Below are 18,635 nucleotides of genomic sequence, written 5' to 3' on the forward strand. Positions count from 1 at the left end.
AAGCTGGTAGATGGAAATCAAATACTTTTTCATTGAATTCCTCATTACAATTATAATTAAAAAACCCCCACAGGATCCTGAAGAACAGTTTTAAGTGACTTTGGCTCAAAAAAAGCATCTGAAAGAGATGATGATAGCTCTTTTCTGGGGTGAAAGAGAGAGAGAGAGAGAGAAATCAGCCAGTAGACGTACCTCAGCAAAAAGAAGAGTTCCATTGAGAGGAGTAAGATCATATTTGGCTGCCTCTTCAAGAATCCAAATAAGCTGAACTTCTCCCTGTCCCCCTGGACTCCGACTTATGGTAAGAAATGCATTTGCAGCAGGATCACCAGTTGACTGGGGCTCCTTCACTGTTACCTAAAAAAAATTGAAAAGGTAAAACAAAAGAAGCAGAAACTTCCATCTGGGCATTCATTCTTACTAGACAAGGTCTCTTCTCTCTATATTCAAAATGTTGATTGTTCTATCATGCTCCCCACTTCTATTAAATATTTCAAGTGGGAAATAGAAAAACAATTTACTACAGAGCAAATACATAACAAAAAGCACCAATAGCAATATTACACACTTGGCAAAAAAAGCTCTCAGAATCAGAGATTCTGACAGCAGTTGTAAAACAATTAAATTGGTTGATTACATTTCTCAAAGGTCGTTTTCGCACTCACCTTCCGCCGGCGCGACCCCCCTCTTCACCGCGCAGGATCTGCGTGGATTTCGCACTAAACGCTGTGGAACAGCCCGAAAAGCCGGAAGCTCCCGGCGCAAAAGCCTCTCAAACTGAAACCGCCAAAAAGCAGTTTGGCGTTTGCGTGGCTTTTGCGACGGGAGCTTCTGGCTTTTCTGGCTGCTCCGCAGCGTTTAGTGTGAAATCCACGCAGATCCTGCGCGGTGAAGAGGGGGGTCGCGCCGGCGGAAGGTGAGTGCGAAAACGACCAAAGAGTTACAGCTCAGCTCAGCATGTACTAGTGGCTGAGTCATGAGGGTACAACCAAGTGTCCTTCCTATGCAAGCAGTCTCTTAGCAACAAAGGACCTGAGAATCTAAGTATCATCTTAATATCCTGCCTATAAATAAAATCTTACCTTCATTTAAAGCCAGCTATTATGAGCCTCTCTAATAACAAAGCTATCTGTACAAAACTACTCTGACAAGGAATGAAGAAAATCCAACTGATTAATCCAATGCTTGGAGCAGGACAATGGAAAATATACCAGGTTTTCTGTAAATATAAGGTCAAGTAAACAATTTTGAAATCCAATTAAAAACTTGGAAAATATGAAAAATTACTATTGGTATGGGAGGAATGTGAAAAGAGCCTTTTTGTTCTAGCAGCAGTTGATGAACATCTCACTGACTTTGTTTCCCTTCCTGTTCACACAGGGACTTAAGCCTGGCATGCCCAGAGGCAAAAGCCTTTGGGCATGAGCTGAAAGGCAAGAACCAAAGGCCTCTTGTCCTTTGGCTCTTAATCTAGAGCTAGAAGGAAAATCTCCTATCTAAGAAAGGAAGGTCTGCTCTATACTCAGAAGCCTCTCCAACTTTGTCTTATTTATTTCTGTTGCATTTTCTTTTTTATACTATAAACTGCTTTGGGTCCCAGCTGGAGAAAGAAGAGGAATGCATAAATAAATGTGAGAGTTAACATCATTTTACTTTGTGATGCACAGTCTCTCTAAGGAAACTGAAAGCTACTCCAGTGAAAATAAAACTGGCAACTTTGCCAGTGGTACTTCTAGTTATCTTTGGCTATTAATTAAGCAAGAGTGGACAAATATACTCTGTAAAACTGGAATTACAGATTATGAGATATGCGGAGCCACCACTGATACTTACAGCCCCATGTTAAACTCTCCTCTGTCATAATATACTAAAACTTCCTCTATGTGCTGCTATCCATTTAAGAACATATGAACGTAAGAGAAGCCATGTTGGATCAGGCCAATGGCCCATCCAGCCGCACATACAGAGCCACCCTACCTCCAACCCTTCTCCTAACCTTCCGATATGACTTATGTCCAGAAATCACCATGTTCCACTGATTTTCCTCATCCCACCAAGTTTCTGAAGTGCCTATAACGTCTATGTTTTCCCCCAACACTAAGCATTCCAATTCCCCGATTTTACCTTGCACACTTCTAACATTTGTATATAAACATCTATAATTTCCCAGGCATGTTAGGCCTGCAACCTTCCTCCAGCTGCTTTGAGACCTTGCCAGGCAGTCCATATTGTTTGTTACCATCTCAGTGGACAACTCTAATCCATTGCCCTGTAGGAAAGTAACAGCCAACCCTTTATCTCTTTGAGCTGAGCCATCCCAAACCAGAGACATTTCATCTCCTGTGGGCTTTCCTCCAAGATTCAGTTTGTCTCTGTCACCTTTTTAATTTTAAGCACCAGAAGCCTGGTTTCTTCTTGGGACAAGAGAAGACTGTCTCTTTTGTACAGCTCCCACTGGTTCCAAAAGGCATCTCAGTGCCTAACAAACTTGAATCCTTCCTCCCTATAACATCGTCTCATCCACGCACTGAGACTCCTAATTTATGCCTGTCTCTCCGGCCCTGAGTGTGGAACAGGTAGCACTTCTGAGAAAGCTACCTTGTCTGTTTTCCAGCTACTCATCCATATTATCCAACATGATGCTATTAGGGCATGGGTAAATTGTACTATCCAATATGAAGGAAGAGGAAAGGGAAATCTCATTGTGGGACTGTCATTTGCAATGTTACTCAGAAGGTTTATCTTCAGGATTGAGGCAAAGTTCACAGTCCTTACAGAAAGGGCCTTGATGGGAGCAAACAAAAAAGGTTTAAAAACAGAAGACTTTCATGTTGCCCCAAGCCCATGAACAAAACATAGCAAAGGGCAGAGGAGGGCACATGGACAACATGTCACATTGATTAAACCAAGGTGATGTAACGCAGTGGCTATGACTGAGCTTTGAGCTAGGAACTCCCTTGTTAAAACCTGACATTTGCCATAATCTTGCCTTTCCCCAAGATCATAAAATGGCATTGGACAAGCCACTCTTTTTCTCAGCTCCCCTCCTCTACACTTTAGGAATAACAATGACTTACCTGAGAAGATGAAGTAGTAAAATCTCAAATGATTAAATGGGCAATTAATGTAAATAAAGAAATACAGATGGAAATTTGGGAATATTTGTGGAAGAACTCTATGAAACTTTCAACATGCCAGAATATCAAAGAAAATTGTTTTAAGATGATGTACAGGTGGTATATAACTCCTAAAAAATTGGCAAAGATGAATACCAGGATGCCAGACAGATTGTGGAAATGCAAAAAGCATGAAGGTTCTTTCTACCATATGTGGTGGACTTATGATAGAGCTAAAATGTTTTGGCAGATGATTCAGCAAGAGATTTCTAAGATCTTGGGATATGAATTTAACAAAGTTGCAGAAACTTTTCTATTAGGATTACAAATGGAAAAATTTCCAAAAGAAGACAGAACTTTAATCTGGTACTTGCTCTCAGCTGCTAGGACATTGTATGCACAGTTGTGGAAGCAAGAAAAAATACCAGAGAAATGAGATTGGATTGTTAAAGTTATGACATGGAGTGAAATGGATAAGTTAACAAGAACTTTAAGAGACTATGATTTAGAAATATTTAAGATGGAGTGGAAGAAGTTCAGAAGATATGTAGAAAAATGGAAAATAAACGGACATTGGACCATCTTTGGTAATGATTAAGTATAACTGGGGGGAAGATATGAACTTTGGTTCTTATTAATTAGGGGTACCATTTAAAATGATGTTTTGAATTTAGTACACCGGCGGGGGGTCAAGTAAAGGGGGGAGGGGGAGGTAGAAAGTAATATATGGGATTAAAAAAAGTAGTTATTAATGATATAAGAAATTGAATATATTGCCATATGTTACTAATAAAAATTGTTTGAAAGCAACAATGACTTACCTGACAGGACTACAACAAGATAAAACTCTGAGCACTTAAAGGGCTATACTAATTATCATCAATATTGACAGGAAACATTATTCAGCCCATCTTCCAGCTTACTTAAAGTACATGCAAAAGAAGGGGTCCTCTTCACTCGTCTCCATATCCATCTCACAGAGGCCTGTCTTTCACTCCAGGATGCTTAGTTTTGCTCATTAGCATTAATATTCCATATTCCACAGTGTTAATATTCCATACAATACATATTTTTTAAAGTTTATAAAATATGTGCACTTGTTCTGGATCAATGCTAATTAAAAGTCTTCAGGATTACATTTTTGAAGTACTAATTGATTCATTAAATACACAATCAGTGATTCAGTTCAGATACAGCAAAAAAAAACATGGTTTAATTAAGCTAACAATGGTCAGTGTGGTCATCTGGCTGCAGGCCAGTCCACTGACTATGATCACTCACAGGGTTCATCAAATCAGGAACTAAATAATGATCTGAACTTGGCATATTAAACACAATTAGTCTTAACTATTCTTTTGTGTGATATAGAACCATGGGCATCCTATCTTGTTCCCTTGTGATATCAATGAATAATCCCCAATTACATAACAACCTGGCTAGAGAAAAGGCAATGAAACCAGTATTTGCTAAGGCAAACTAGGATTTTGGTGGTCATTTGTGAGCTGATTCCTGGTTTTTCAAACTAACCATAGTTAAAATAAACCATGATTTTCCATTATGTCTAAACTGAGGCAGTATCATACAATTATTCCCAAATGAACCACACTGCTCATACTTACAAACTTTTCTTTAAACCCAAATACTCCAACTGGAGAGTCATTGGGTGGAATAGTGACAGCCACCAACACGTCATCGCCAAGTCTAGCACCACCTGTCACTCCAAGTAAGGTGACACTGAACATTTCTATAAATTCAACAATGTCATCATCTATTATGGTGATCTCTATTATTCCTGTCTCCTAGGTGGGGGAGGAAGCACAATGAAATACATTAAATGTATCATTATGATTAGCATGGTAAAACTCAGCATATGTCAATAATGCATGCTATGAAATGAAGCACACTAATTTGTTTGCTGAGGACCTGGACTGGTTTATAATTTTAAAAAATAAGTTTTTTTCCCCCAGCAAACAGGATAACTTTATCTTTGGAAAGGAAGCACATTCTCCCATAGTATTGTTATTGTTAAGCATTTGCTGCAATAGGCTTTTACACAATGCAGTCCTGATTCCAAGAGACCACCTTTATCATTAAGTACAATGCAGAAAGGCAGCAGGTTTTGTACATGCGCAGCAAGTATTTGCTGTTAACCGAAGGAGCTGTTTAGTGGAAGTAATTGTGTGAGGCAGGGACAAGAAGGGTGATAACAGATGGGCAGTTTGGGGCAAATGGTAGGCCTCCCAAATCAGGCCAGCTGGAAAAGAGTTGGCCCAAAGCCTCCACACGCTCCCCACGAAGCACCTGCATCCCATCTGCGAGGTGGCTGGGCGCTTCCACACGTGGAGGCACTTCAGAAGCTGGACTGCTAGACTTCCGAGATCCGTCATATTGGCTTCAGAGTTGCTTGCAGATCGTTTTTCTGCGGCAACTGAGTCTGGCCTTTGGAGGGGTGTCACAGAAGTGATGCCCCCATAGAGAAAGCCCGAAGAGGCTTTTTCTTCAGTATGGGACCTTCACAGTGGGGGGGGGGGGTTCAGCAGTGGCTGCCCCCTGTGCTCTCTGTACGTCCTGAAGCTCCGCGGCCATGAAAGCTGGCAATCAGCAGAAAAAGAACGCCTGACCACTTCTTTTCTTTCACTTTCTCCAGTATGCCTTTGAAGCATTTTTCTACTTCTAAAGCAATGACTCTACTTAACAAGTAGGTGTTTTTCTAATTCTACTCCCTGATGGGTCACTCTGCATAACAACTAAAGACCAGCTCAAAAGATTTAGAAGAGGCCTCGAAATGCTGTGAGCAATCTTAATTATTTAAACTGAATTGAATATAATCACTAAAATTGACCCGGACTATAATTGGACGTACATATATCAAAGAGATTACTAAGAAGTTGCAATACAATCTGAACACAAAGAAGATATACTGTAGAGAGTTCTGTCTCTATCGCCTGACTGTGTTTGAAAGAATGGTTTTTAAAACTTTAGTTCGAGCTGTTATGGAACAGGGACTAGCAGGAGCTTGAAGTGAATTTACAATCTGATTTAAGAGACTGAGTCTTGATATCAGATGGCACTGCTTAACAAAATGTTATATGGAAAAGATATCTGTTCAAATCTCATTTCTCTGAGAAAAGACCTTATCTCATTTATGCAGCTCCTTAAAGACCAAATGAATTGTTTTATGCTGACAGCTAATGAAACTGTAAATCTAAAGGGGTCGACTGTTAAAGAGAGTGTATTGACCGCTGTGAAATTGGAAGGGGAAAATGATACTCTTCAAAATAAACAAAGGAAAAGTAAGATGGTCTCTTGTGATGCACTTTCAAAACTAGACCGGAAATCAAGATGCAATGAAATTAGGCTGAGAGGGAAAAATGGCAATGAATTCTTCCCCCTGTGGTTGAGGGGGCAGACCATGTTGAGAAGAGAAAAACTGCACTTCAATCAACAAATCAGGATTTGGAAAGCCTTTCAGAAAAAGGATTTTGAATTTTTTTTTTCTGCGTTGGTGAATGGCTGGACAAAGAACTCTGACTAAGAAGTGAAATGTGATATCAAAAGACAAACTGTGATTAAATGGGTTGCCTCGGATGCAATATGGGTGCAGAAATCAAAGGAACTTAAAAGTTTTTAATCTTTGGGAAGAAGGACTCTGGAATCTGCGTTCCTTTTTTTTCTTTCCTTGTGAATAAATAAACATGTAACTATTAATAATGAATAGAGTTTAGATTCTAAAAGAATAAGGGAGATTTTGAAGAAGTAATGTTAATGAGTGCAGATAACATATTTCTCTATATAGTAGATGTATTTACAGTATGCCTATTTAGTGAGATTGTTTATAATGATATAAGAGTAGGATCAAAGGTTGAAAAGGCAGATAGCATAATTGCTATGGGATATAATATAATAATAATTTTTTATTTCTATCCCGCCCTCCCCACCTCGGCAGGCTCAGGGCGGCTAACAACATTTTATAAAAACATACAGTGGTTAAAAAGCCTTTAAATTTAACAATATAAAACAGTAAACACTAACTTAACAGCATTAAAACAATCTAGTAAGTACAATTATTCAGCGGTATAGGTCTTCAAACCGCATTGGCGGATCCTTAATTGCTGATCTTCTTAGCAGTCCAGGTGTGCAAGCTTAAAAAGGGCGGTCTTGCAGGCCCTGCAGAACTGATCAAGGTTCCGCAGGGCCCGCACCTCCTCGGGAAGTCGGTTCCATAGGGTAGGGGCCGCGATTGAGAATGCCCGTACCCTAGTATTCTGATATTTAGTCTCCTTCAGCCCAGGGATGGTCATTAAATTTTTCCCAACTGACCTCAGTGCTCTCTGGGGTTCATACGGGGAAAGACGGTCCCTCAGGTAGGCAGGTCCTCGGCCATATAAGGCTTTAAAGGTAATGACCAACACTTTGTACTGGACCCGGTATATGATCGGCAGCCAGTGCAGTTCACGTAGCCTCGGCTGCATATGTTCCCGTTTTGGGAGTCCCAACAACAGCCTGGCTGCCGCATTCTGCACTAGCTGCAGTCTCCGAGTCCGGCACAAAGGTAGCCCCAAGTAGAAGGTATTACAGTAGTCCAATCTTGAGGTGACCGTTGCGTGGATCACTATTGCGAGGTCCCGGCGCTCAAGGAAAGGGGCCAACTGCCTTGCCCGCTTCAGATGGAAGAATGCTGACTTGGCAGTGGCTGCTATCTGGGCCTCCATCGATAATGAAGGCTCCAGTAAAACACCCAGGCTCTTTACCTGGTGCACTGCTTTCAATGGCGCACCATTGAAGACCGGGAGAGCTATTTCCCTTCCCAGAGCGCCGCGACCCACGCAAAGGACCTCTGTCTTCGCTGGGTTCAGCTTCAGCCCACTCAGCCTGAGCCATGTCGCAACAGCCTGTAAGGCCCGGTCGAGATTCCCTGGTGCGGGGTCGGGCCAGCCGTCCATTAGTAGATAGAGCTGGGTGTCATCTGCATATTGATGGCAACCCAGCCCAAACCGCCGGGCAATCTGGGCGAGGGGGCGCATATAGATGTTGAACAACATCGGGGAGAGCACTGCTCCCTGGGGCACCCCACAATCCAGTGTGCGCCTCCGGGACCATTCACTCCCGATAGCCACCCTCTGTCCCCGACCCAGGAGAAAGGAGGAAAGCCATTGCAAGGCCGACCCCTCAACCCCAATGTCGGCGAGGCGGCGCGTCAGTAGCCGATGGTCGACTGTATCAAATGCAGCCGACAGATCTAACAGCATCAGCACCGCAACGCCGCCTCGATCCAGTTGCCGTTGGAGGTCATCTACCAAGGCGACCAACACCGTCTCCGTTCCATGGCCCGGCCGGAAGCCAGACTGACATGGGTCTAGGACAGAAGCGTCATCCAGAAACCTCTGAAGCTGCGGCGCCACGGCCCTCTCAATAATTTTACCTAAAAACGGTAAGTTAGACACCGGCCGGTAGTTCGCCAATTCAGCCGGGTCTGCTGTAGCTTTTTTCAAGAGAGGGCGGACCAAGGCCTCTTTCAGAGGTGTTGGAAACTGCCCCTCTGAGAGGGACCTGTTTATGATGTCCCGTAAAGGACAACTAAGCTCCCCCTGGCAAGATTTAATCAGCCAAGAGGGGCAAGGGTCCAGATCGCATGTTGTCAGGCGAGCAGCAGAAAGGATTCTGTCAACTTCCTCCAGGCTGAGCGGGTCGAAGTGGTCCAGCACTAAACCCGAAGACAGGCATGGTGCCTCAATTTCACTCACTGTATCCAAAGTGGTAGGCAGGTTTTGGCGGAGCAACGAGATTTTATCTGCAAAATATTTCGCAAATGCCTCACAACCTATTTCTGATTCTCTAACGTTTGGTTTGCCTTGTGGCAGCGTTATAAGATCCCCAATTACTCTAAATAATTGTGCTGGGCGCGAGTTTGCAGATGCAATCTTGGTTGCAAAGTAATCTTTCTTTGCAGCCTTGACTGCCATCTCATAAGACTTCATAAACGTTCTGTAGGATGTTCTCGTTGCTTCGTCCCGAGTATGCCTCCACTGCCTCTCTAGTCGTCTGAGCCCTTGTTTCAGCCGGCACAACTCCAAGGTATACCATGGAGCCAGCTTCATACGAGGGCGTAGAGGATGCCGAGGTGCAATTTCGTCGATAGCCCTGGACAACTGGCCCTGCCAGATCTCCACCAGGTCATCGAGGGAATTTCCAGTGGGCCAGGGATCCCTCAGGGCCGTTTGGAACCGTTCCGGGTCCATCAAGCCCCAAGGGCGAGCCAAAATAGGCTCTCCGCCCATACAGGGTTGGGGCAGCGTCCCCATACGGGCCTTAAGGGCCAGGTGATCCAACCATGGTACCGCTTCTACGGCGATATCGTTCACCAAAATCCCGGATGCAAAGATCAGGTCTAATGTGTGCCCGGCCTGGTGTGTGGGAGTCGTGACAAATTGAGAGAGTCCCAGTGTCGCCATGGACGACACTAGGTCCATCGCCTGAGTGGAGGCCGTGTCGTCGGCATGGACATTGAAGTCGCCCAAGACCATAAGCCTCGGGTACTCCAACGCCCAGCCCGCCACTGCCTCCAATAGTGATGGTAAGGCGTTAGCTGGTGCGTTAGGTGGACGGTACACCAGCCAAACTGCCAACCCCTCTCCAACATCCCACATCAGACCGGCGCATTCAATCCCATCAATCTTTGGGTCCGGGAGAGCCCGAAAGGAGTAATCCTCCCGTATGAGTAACACTACGCTTCCCCCCCGCCCGCTGATCCGTGATTGGTGAAAGACCGAGTATCCCGGGGGGGACATCTGGGAGAGAGCTACTGTCTCCCCGTCCCTCACCCAGGTCTCGGTCACGCAAGCCAGGTCCATATTCTGCCGTAGCAGAAACTCCCTAAGAGTCGCGGTCTTATTATTTATGGACCTGGCGTTACATAACACCAATGACGGAGGCGAGCATTTCCTCTTGGTCCCACTACCTGCCACCATTGGGATGGGAAGTAGACTGGAAGGTGGCCGAGCACTGTTTTGTCTCGGTCTCCATCCATTATATTTCTGTCTATTCCCACCGTCATATCTTTCCCTCCCCAGGAGCACTGGAATCCCCTGGCCGAGCATCTGCAGCAGCCCAAGATAAAGTCACCAGCGTCACTCCCCCGATTTGTCTCCACCTGCAGTTTCAATTACCCTCCTCACCAGCCCCTCCGATTCCCGGCTAATAACCCACTACTTGTATCTTGAATTAATTAATTTAGTTAGCCCTCCCAATCCACCTTACAGTCAATTAGTTTAAATTTCTATAAATTCATTGGTTCCTAAACTTATTAATAAATAATCCCTCCCACCCCGTCCTAATTAATAAGTTAAGAATTTTTTTCCCTAGATATTAATTTAGTCACTAATTGATTGATAAAATAATCAGTAATTAATTAACAATAATAATAGTTAGTTCTATTAGTGAGCTAGCCTTCGTTCATCTGTGGGGTGTGAGTCCAGATAGTCTGTTGGGTAATTATTGCACACTGCCCATAGATGTTCTTCATTGGTAACATTTGCGAAGTTAGTCCCGGTGATGGTCTCGGTGGTGTTAAAGTGCAGATATGGTAGATCTGGTAATTTGGCAGACTTGTTTTCAATGTTATTAGGAGAAATGGGTTAGACTGAGATAGACAAATTATTCAATTGTATTTTATGTAATTTGCTACGGACAAAGAAATGATTTTTATGTGCTTCTTTTAATAAGGATTTTGCTAAATCAACAATCTAATCTGTGCTTATAATAGGCTTAAGTTAAATTAGATAAAATTGGCGGTGAGACAGTTTTGAAAGAAAAATCTTTTTTTTTTTTTACTAAATTTGTGTTTAAGAAGTGTTTAGATTTACATTGCTTTATTAGTTTACTAAAAGAACTCATTCCTTTTTGTTTTTATTCTGGTGGAGGAAGAAAGGAAGGTAATATTTAAGGAGATTTTTATACTTGTAGGTAGAATGATTTGAGCATTTTATTGGGAGGTGGAATTATAACTGATACATTTGTACTGATTTCTGTTTCTGTTTTCCCTATTCTGTCAAGGCCTTTTCCCCCTCTTTTTAATGTATTTTCTGCAATGCTTCTTTCCTTTGTAGATTAAATCAATAAAACTTTTAAAAAGAAAAAAAAAAGCTGGACCGCTCTCCCCCCACCCCAAATAAGTTAAGCGCTCAAGCACTCATGCGCTCAAGTGCTCTCGACAGCTTTTAAGGGGGGCGGAGCCAAAAGCAGCTTGAGGTGGTATGTTGTCGGTGGCTTGGGGTGGCTTGGCAGTTTCACATGCCAAGGTGCCTTGCTTGCACCTTTCCACTTCCAGATGCCAACCGGTGACTGGCTGTCGGCTCAGAAATTTGCTACCTCTTCAGAAGTGGTAGCTTTCTGAGGCGGCCTGCAGAGGCCAGAAGACAGGATGAGTGCAGGACGGGGATGGACAGCAGATATTTATATATGGAAGGATTTTTTGGGTCGATTTCAGAACCATCTCTGAGTCAGTCCAAAGTCTCGGTCTGTAATCACCTGAAGTGTATCTAACATCCTTCCATTCAAACACATTTACAGTTCCCATGTGAGTATTATCTAATTGTTTGCCTGCCAAAAACAGTAAGTTGGCTATACAGGTGTTTTGAAATTAAAAACAACAGTTGGTTCTGAAAACTCCTTCATGTTACCATTCATAAGTCAATAATGGAAGCTTTCCTCCTGTTGACAGATACTTGCTTGGATGTGTTGTGTTCTGAATTATTTTTGAAATGTTAGCATGGAGAAAGGGAACATATAAGGATTTCCAAATGACCGCACCATCTAATGAGTAACTGCAATTACCATGTAAGGAACATGGCTACAAAATATAGCTTAACAGCTTCTGGAAACTGATGAGTACCTGATTATCCAAAGCATGTATGCATCAACATTGTTTTATTTAATTTAAAACATTTATGTCCTATTCTCTGTGGAAAGCAAAAGATGGCTATACTTAAAGTTTCCCCAGCAAGGAAAATATTTGCTCTTTGGGGCTGCTTCAGATATGGAAAACAGCACAGGGGGAAGCTTAGACACTGAAGTCCCAATCAGAATTGGGATCCCATGTGCCTGCATTTCTCAGCAAAGAACACCAGGCACACATCTACTGACAGTCCACACAGATGAGCCAAACAGCCTTTCAAATGTGTGAACAGCCTTCAATCATATAATAAAACAGAGCAGGGGAATAAAGGCTAAAAACCTACCAATGCATTCACACACCAACAGTAGAACTCAAGCATAAAGAAAATAAAATTATGGTTGGATCCCATGAACCCTTCCACTGAGGAAGACATGTACTGGATCCAACTTGGATGAAGAGAAGAGAAACAAACTTAAACAAATGCATAAAATGCCTACATACTTGTCCATCTGCAAATGTAAGGCTCCCAAATGATGGCATAAAGTCATCCAGGCTAGCAGTGGCAGGTGTAGCTTCCCAGTGCAATTGTATGGACCCAGACTTCCCTGCCTTTCGAACAACTGGTAACTTAAGAACATTCTCTGGTGGAGGGACCTCATAACCAGTCACTGTTCCACTTACATCCTGGGAAGAAAAATAAAATGTGCAGAATAACACCACAGGCACAGAAAAAGAACAACTGCTCACTTTGACAGGGACTGGGAGCCATCAAATGCAACAATGTAGTCAAAAATAGTTTATCTCAGTCCTTTATTTATTTGTACAAAGAGAATTAAAAAACAAAATATCTGGCATCATTTAATATGTGACTTAAAACACAAGACAATCGCATTGGCTCAGTTCAGACATAACATGAAGCCAAGGTTTAACTTAAACTAAACAACAGAACAAAGTTGGAGTCATTCTGAATACATTCTGAACATTCTGAATAAAACTTTGTTGGTCTTAAAGGTGATACTAGACTCCAACTTTGTTCTGTTGCTTCAGACCAACACAGATGCCCACCTAGATGAAAGTAAACAAGTTACTGTTATTGAATGAATGCACACTATTGCACTAAATGTAATGTAATACATGGCATCTATTAAACAGGATCTGAAAGCATGGTTTAAAGCAATTATTCCTTCTTCCCAGGGCCAGTTCACCCACTAGGCAAACTAGGCGGTTTCCTAGGGCGCCGGGAGGGTAGGGGTGCCGAATTGGTTTCCCCCCCTCTTGGTGCCCCAGGCAAGCGTCTAGTTTGCCTGCCTCCTCCACCATGTGCCCGCCCACTACTGCCACCGACCACCACTCCTTTCCCTTCCCTTCACCTTCCATGTGATCCCTTCCCTTTGTGTCACAGCGTGCTGTGCCTGGGCCCTGCTGACCGCAGCACGACATGTATCTTATCTTCCAAAGGACTGCTGGAGAAGGCTTGGCTCCCCTGGAAACTGACGAGTACCAAGCCTTCTCCAGTGGTCCTTCAGAAGATAAGATCCGCACCGCAACCGGCAGGGCCCAGGCATGGTGCTCTGCTCGCGCAGAGGGGGAGGGGATGGGAAGGAGGGGATGCCCCCAAGGGGGTTGCAGCACTATGGGGGGGGGTGAAAGGGGCAGAGGGGCGCCTATCTGAGGCACCACACACCCTTGGGCCACCGCTGTTTATTCCAGAGCTGCAGCTGCTTTAGAGGCAAGGCAACCGTGCATAAAGAATTGTCCCTTCCATTTGCTGCTAAAATACAGCTATTAACCACACCAACGTTGTTTGGTGAGGTTAACAGTTAGCTAGCACAACTTGTCTCGGGTCCCTCAAGAACAAAACCTACATTCTGTCTCCAAATGAAGTCAGTTTAAGATGTTGTGGACAAAGTGTAACCACTATACAGGGCAGTAGCATTTTCCAGGTTGCACTCACCTTGGTAGCATTGAAATAAAATATTCCTCTGGGATCATCATTCTCTTCAATCATTATCTCAGCTATTTCTAAGCCAATTCTCTTCACATTTGGCTGTCCTCCAGTGAGCAAAGAGTCCAACAACTGCACATTGCTAATATTGATTACAAATCCTTCCTGAAATTCTGGAATTGTATCCTATGGGGGGGGGATATGCTTTTTAAAAAGGTTTTGCAAATTCAGATTATGATTTTAGGTAGTTTATAAAGACCAATTGAGCATTGCTTAAATATGAATCAACTATGCATGTATTCCTGAAGACACTTTCCAAGGAGCAAGCCCGAATGGGAAAAAATTGACTTGTTTCTGAGTAGACCTGATTAGGACTGCTCCCTAAAACACTAAATACAGTATATTAACCAATCAGGTTTATGAATGTATTCTTCCCATCTCTATCTAGGACAAGTTACCTAAAATATAATAAGGGTACTTTTGACCAATGAGGACCCTCCCGTGCTTCAAACTATGATCAAGCAATATTGGTAGGCTAATGTACATTATGAAATATGATGAATCTGGCATACAAACAAATGAAATTACTTTTAGTTTCCTACTTAAATGCAAATGGCCTGACCCTATGATCTAATAGTGTAATAAGTATGAGATTACTGCATATTAAACTTCTTCGGTTATTCAGTTTATATGTTACCTCTGCCAAAGCTCCCAAAGCTGTACAGGACAGAATTACCTTATTACTAGCTAGATCAACAGCTAGATCAACAATAGCCAGTAAATGCAACATTTACAAAACTCCATCTTTAAAAACCTGGTATAATAAACTCTGGAATTTATATATCCTAGCAAAACTTAATGACAAATCGAAACCATTAAGGGACTCTGACTACTATTCTGATATAGTGACTGTCTGGTTTCCAATTTTAGAATTCCTACAAGAAAAATCTGAGATACCTACTGTTATAGAAGCTCTTCGTTTATGGTAAATGTATGCAGTTATTTACTTGTAAAAATAAGTCTGACACCAGTGACATGGAAAAGTATGTATTTGTTAATGCTGTTAAATAACATATGTTTGTATTGCTACCTAACAAAACGACCAAAAAAAATTATTGGAAAAAAATGTTACTTCTGAACTGTTGCTTTGCCAATAAGAATAGACTAATTCCTCCTTGAAAAACACCTCCCTTACCATCCTTTACAGTAGGCTTTCCATGAGGGAAACATACTGAATTGTAATAATCTCCATTCTACCCCTATAACATGAGGGAAACATACTGAATTGTAATAATCTCCATTCTACCCCTATAACACTTGGACATCATGATAAGATTACTCTAATGTCCCTTTTTTCCCTTTACCCTTTTACATTGTCCTTGGATCCTGTTCGTATTTTGTGCTGAGCTGGCTTCATGCCATGAACTCAGGAGACTCCTTCTGTATATTTTTCTTAATCCATCAGTCTATTACATTTCTACCTGACCCTTCCCCCAAGGAACTCAGAACAATGTACATGTTTGTCCCTGCCTTGATTTTCCACAACCCCATGAGGTCAGTCTGAAAGTGAGAGGAGAGTGACTGGGCCCAAGGTCACTCAGTGAACTTCATGACAGAGTGCTTCTCTGATTCTCCCCAGTCTTAGCTTGGCATTCTTTTTACTGGCTTAATGCACCAAAATAGCTGCATGATTGCTATACCTAAACCTACCATGTGATCTTAGGCCATATCCAACCAAGACGTTTAAAAAAATTCTTCCCACCTTCTGACAAAAAGATTGCGAGGCAAATTACAATAAAACAAATGCCATTAAGACATCAAAATAAAATCAATTAAACATCCATTAATGACAATACAAAAATAGTTATCAAACCAGCACCAAAAATTAAAGCAAACTAAAGTAAATAAAAGGTGGAGTAGAGGAACACATAAAGCCCACTCAAAAACACAGACAGAAACACCTAAGAAAGAAAAATCAACCCAAACCAGAGATGAAAATCTTATGCTTGCAGACTGCAGCATAGCTGCTAGGCTGCATGAGTAGAGCTTGCTTCCCTGGATGGGAAGAGTCAGGGGGCGCCCGTTTCGGCGCACAGAGAAAAAGGCGGGATCTGACAGATCTGCACTCCTCGTCGGCTCCTTCGTCTTGGCAGACGATCGGCTGAGGCTTTTCTTTTGTTTTTGGTTGGACATCGGGGTTTGTTGGGGCAGTTGACCGGGCAGCGGCGGGTGAAGCGTCGGCTGGAGCATCGGCGTCGGCTGCAGTGCTGCGGGCTGGCAGCGGCATCGGAGGCAGTGGAGGATGTGGCATTGTCCTTCTTGTTGGCTGAGTCTGCCTAGGGTTTGGGGTCTGCTGGGGCAGGGGTTGTGGAGCCCAGGGGTTGGTCTTTCCCCTTTTAATTTTTGAGGGTGTGGGCCTGTGGGGCAACCTGGGTTTTTTATTATTGCCCTTGAGGTTGGCAGGTGACCATTCTGGAGAGCCTTTCCCTCCCCCCCATTTTTCTCCTACTGGAGACATTGGTGTTCAGTAGAGACTTTTGTGGCCATTTTGAGTTCCCTTTCTTCTTCCAGGGGGAAGCCATTTTAGAGTGCAGCTGCAGGAGGCCATTTTGTGGTCTTGTGCTGGAAAAGGGTCGGGCAAGCCCAAAGGAAAAAAGCCAGAGCCTAAGGCGCCCAAGGCTCCTGCGAAAAGGCCACCACCGCCTTCTGATGAGGAGGGTGATATGGTGGTTGATTCCAATATTGCTTGTAGATTGAGAGCATTGGAACAGGCAGCGGGCATCCTTTCTCCAGGTGGGGAGGATGGTGTGAGGCAATCTAAGAAGGGTAACCAGGTGAGTATTCTCACCAGGCTATCTATTCTTGAGGGCAGGTCTGGTGGAGTTGTGCCTGGCAGGGACACTGGCCTTTGCGATCCGGATGTGGGTTTGATGGCGGCTGGAGCATCAGGGGTCGGTTTGCCATTGGTTCCTGCTGGATTCGGAGGTAGGTCGGGTGATAATTTACAGGCTGGGCCTGGGCAGGTTTGGCCATGGGGAGCATGGGGGCCTGCTTCGGCGGCCGGGCAGGGCGCTTCCATGTCAAGCGTGGGGGCGCCTGCCTCCTCGGCGTTGGGCGCGTTTCAGAATTGGGCTTGGCCATGTGGGCAAGGCGTTCCTAGTGTGTACCCAGGCGCGGGGCATCCTGGCATGGCTGGTTCCTTTATGGGGGCACCGTCAACATATGGGATGGTGCCTTTTGCTGCTTTGCCGTTTGAGGAGGTTGCCTTGCCGTTGGGAGACCACTTGCTTCTCGCTACTAGGGAAAAAATATTAAAAGGGGAGTACGTGGATATTTTTTCTCTTCTCTTTCAAGAGGTTGAGAAAAAAGACAAGGAAGAATTGGATGAGAAAGAGAAGGAAAAATTGAAAAAACAGAAGGTGGACAGGACCTGGGCTAATTGGCTTCCTGGGTTCTGTATTAATGCCGGGGTGATTGCGAGGTTGCAGCCATGGCGGGCAGCATCCCTGTTCCAGTATTTGGACATAATTTATAAAGGCTATACGGCCTTTAGTGGACCAGCCTGGTTACAATATGACCAGGAATTAAGGATGAGGGCTGCCCTGTATCCGTCCCTTCAGTGGGATCGGCTCCATCAGCAGCTTTGGCTGCAGGTTATGTCCCCGGCTAGGCCTAATCTGGGTGATTGCTCTGATAGTGGTCACTTGGTGAGTAGGTCATCCACATCCGCTGCTGGTTCATCGGGCTCTCCCCGCGGTGCAGCAGGGCAGGCGGTTCAACCCCGCATACTTTGCTGGGAATTTGGATCCCTTGGGGTATGTAATAGGAAGGCGTGCCAGTTCAAGCACGAGTGCCCCATGTGTGGTGGTTCCCACTCATTTGACAACTGCCCTAGAGCCCATGGGCGTAAAAATACAAAGAAGCCTGGCGGGAGCGGAGGTGCCTTTCCAGCTAAGAAAGGGGCCAGCCCGATAAGGGTAGGACTTCTTGAGCAGTGGCTGTTGAGGTACCCTCGAAGGGTTGATAGTTTGTATTTGTTAGAAGGTTTTAAAGTTGGGTTTAGGATCCCTTTTCAGGGTCCTCGAGTTCCGTTTATGTCAGGAAACCGTAAGTCAGTTCAGGGCTTGGAGCAGGTCGTTAGGGACAAGATTGCAAAAGAGCTGGCTGAGGGAAGGATACTGGGTCCTTTTTCACATCCTCCAGTGAGTACTCTTAGAGTCTCACCTTTGGATGTGGTGCCTAAAAAGGCACCTGGTGAATTTTGTTTGATTCACCATTTGTCTTTTCCTATGGGGAAGTCCGTGAATGATGGGATCCCAGAGCACTTATGCTCTGTTAGGTACACCAGCTTTGACCAGGCTATTGCCGTGGTGAGGCATTGCGGGGTGGGAGCAGAATTGGCAAAATGCAACATTAAGTCTGCGTTTTGCCTTTTACCTGTACATCCCGATGATTTTGAACTTCTAGGGTTTTCTTTTGAGGGTCAATTTTACATGGATAGAGCATTGCCAATGGGCTGCTCTGTGTCATGTTCGGCTTTCGAGCGTTTCAGCACATTTTTGGAATGGGCTGTGCGGAAGAAAGTGGGTTTGCAGGATGTTGTTCATTATTTGGATGACTATTCTTTTGTGGGTCCTGAGGGGACTGGGCGTTGTGGGCAGTTGCTGTCTGGCTTTGTTGA

At 43.9% G+C, this 18,635-nt stretch overlaps 1 protein-coding gene across 3 annotated transcripts in view; it reads right to left on the reverse strand.

Moving 5' to 3' along the window:
- Nucleotides 1-18,635, reverse strand: part of ADGRV1 (adhesion G protein-coupled receptor V1) — a 556,327-nt gene that overhangs the window by 354,702 nt on the left and 182,990 nt on the right. For all 3 annotated transcript variants that reach the window (XM_060235701.1, XM_060235702.1, XM_060235700.1), the window contains 4 exons: nt 13,964-14,140; nt 12,511-12,693; nt 4,736-4,915; nt 193-357 (listed from right to left, as the gene is read on the reverse strand). In XM_060235701.1, the coding sequence (XP_060091684.1) occupies nt 193-357; nt 4,736-4,915; nt 12,511-12,693; nt 13,964-14,140 (705 nt within the window). The remainder of the gene's footprint in view (nt 1-192; nt 358-4,735; nt 4,916-12,510; nt 12,694-13,963; nt 14,141-18,635) is intronic.

This window comes from Heteronotia binoei, chromosome 4 (assembly GCF_032191835.1).
Source record: "Heteronotia binoei isolate CCM8104 ecotype False Entrance Well chromosome 4, APGP_CSIRO_Hbin_v1, whole genome shotgun sequence".
NCBI classification, from domain to species: Eukaryota; Metazoa; Chordata; class Lepidosauria; order Squamata; family Gekkonidae; genus Heteronotia; species Heteronotia binoei.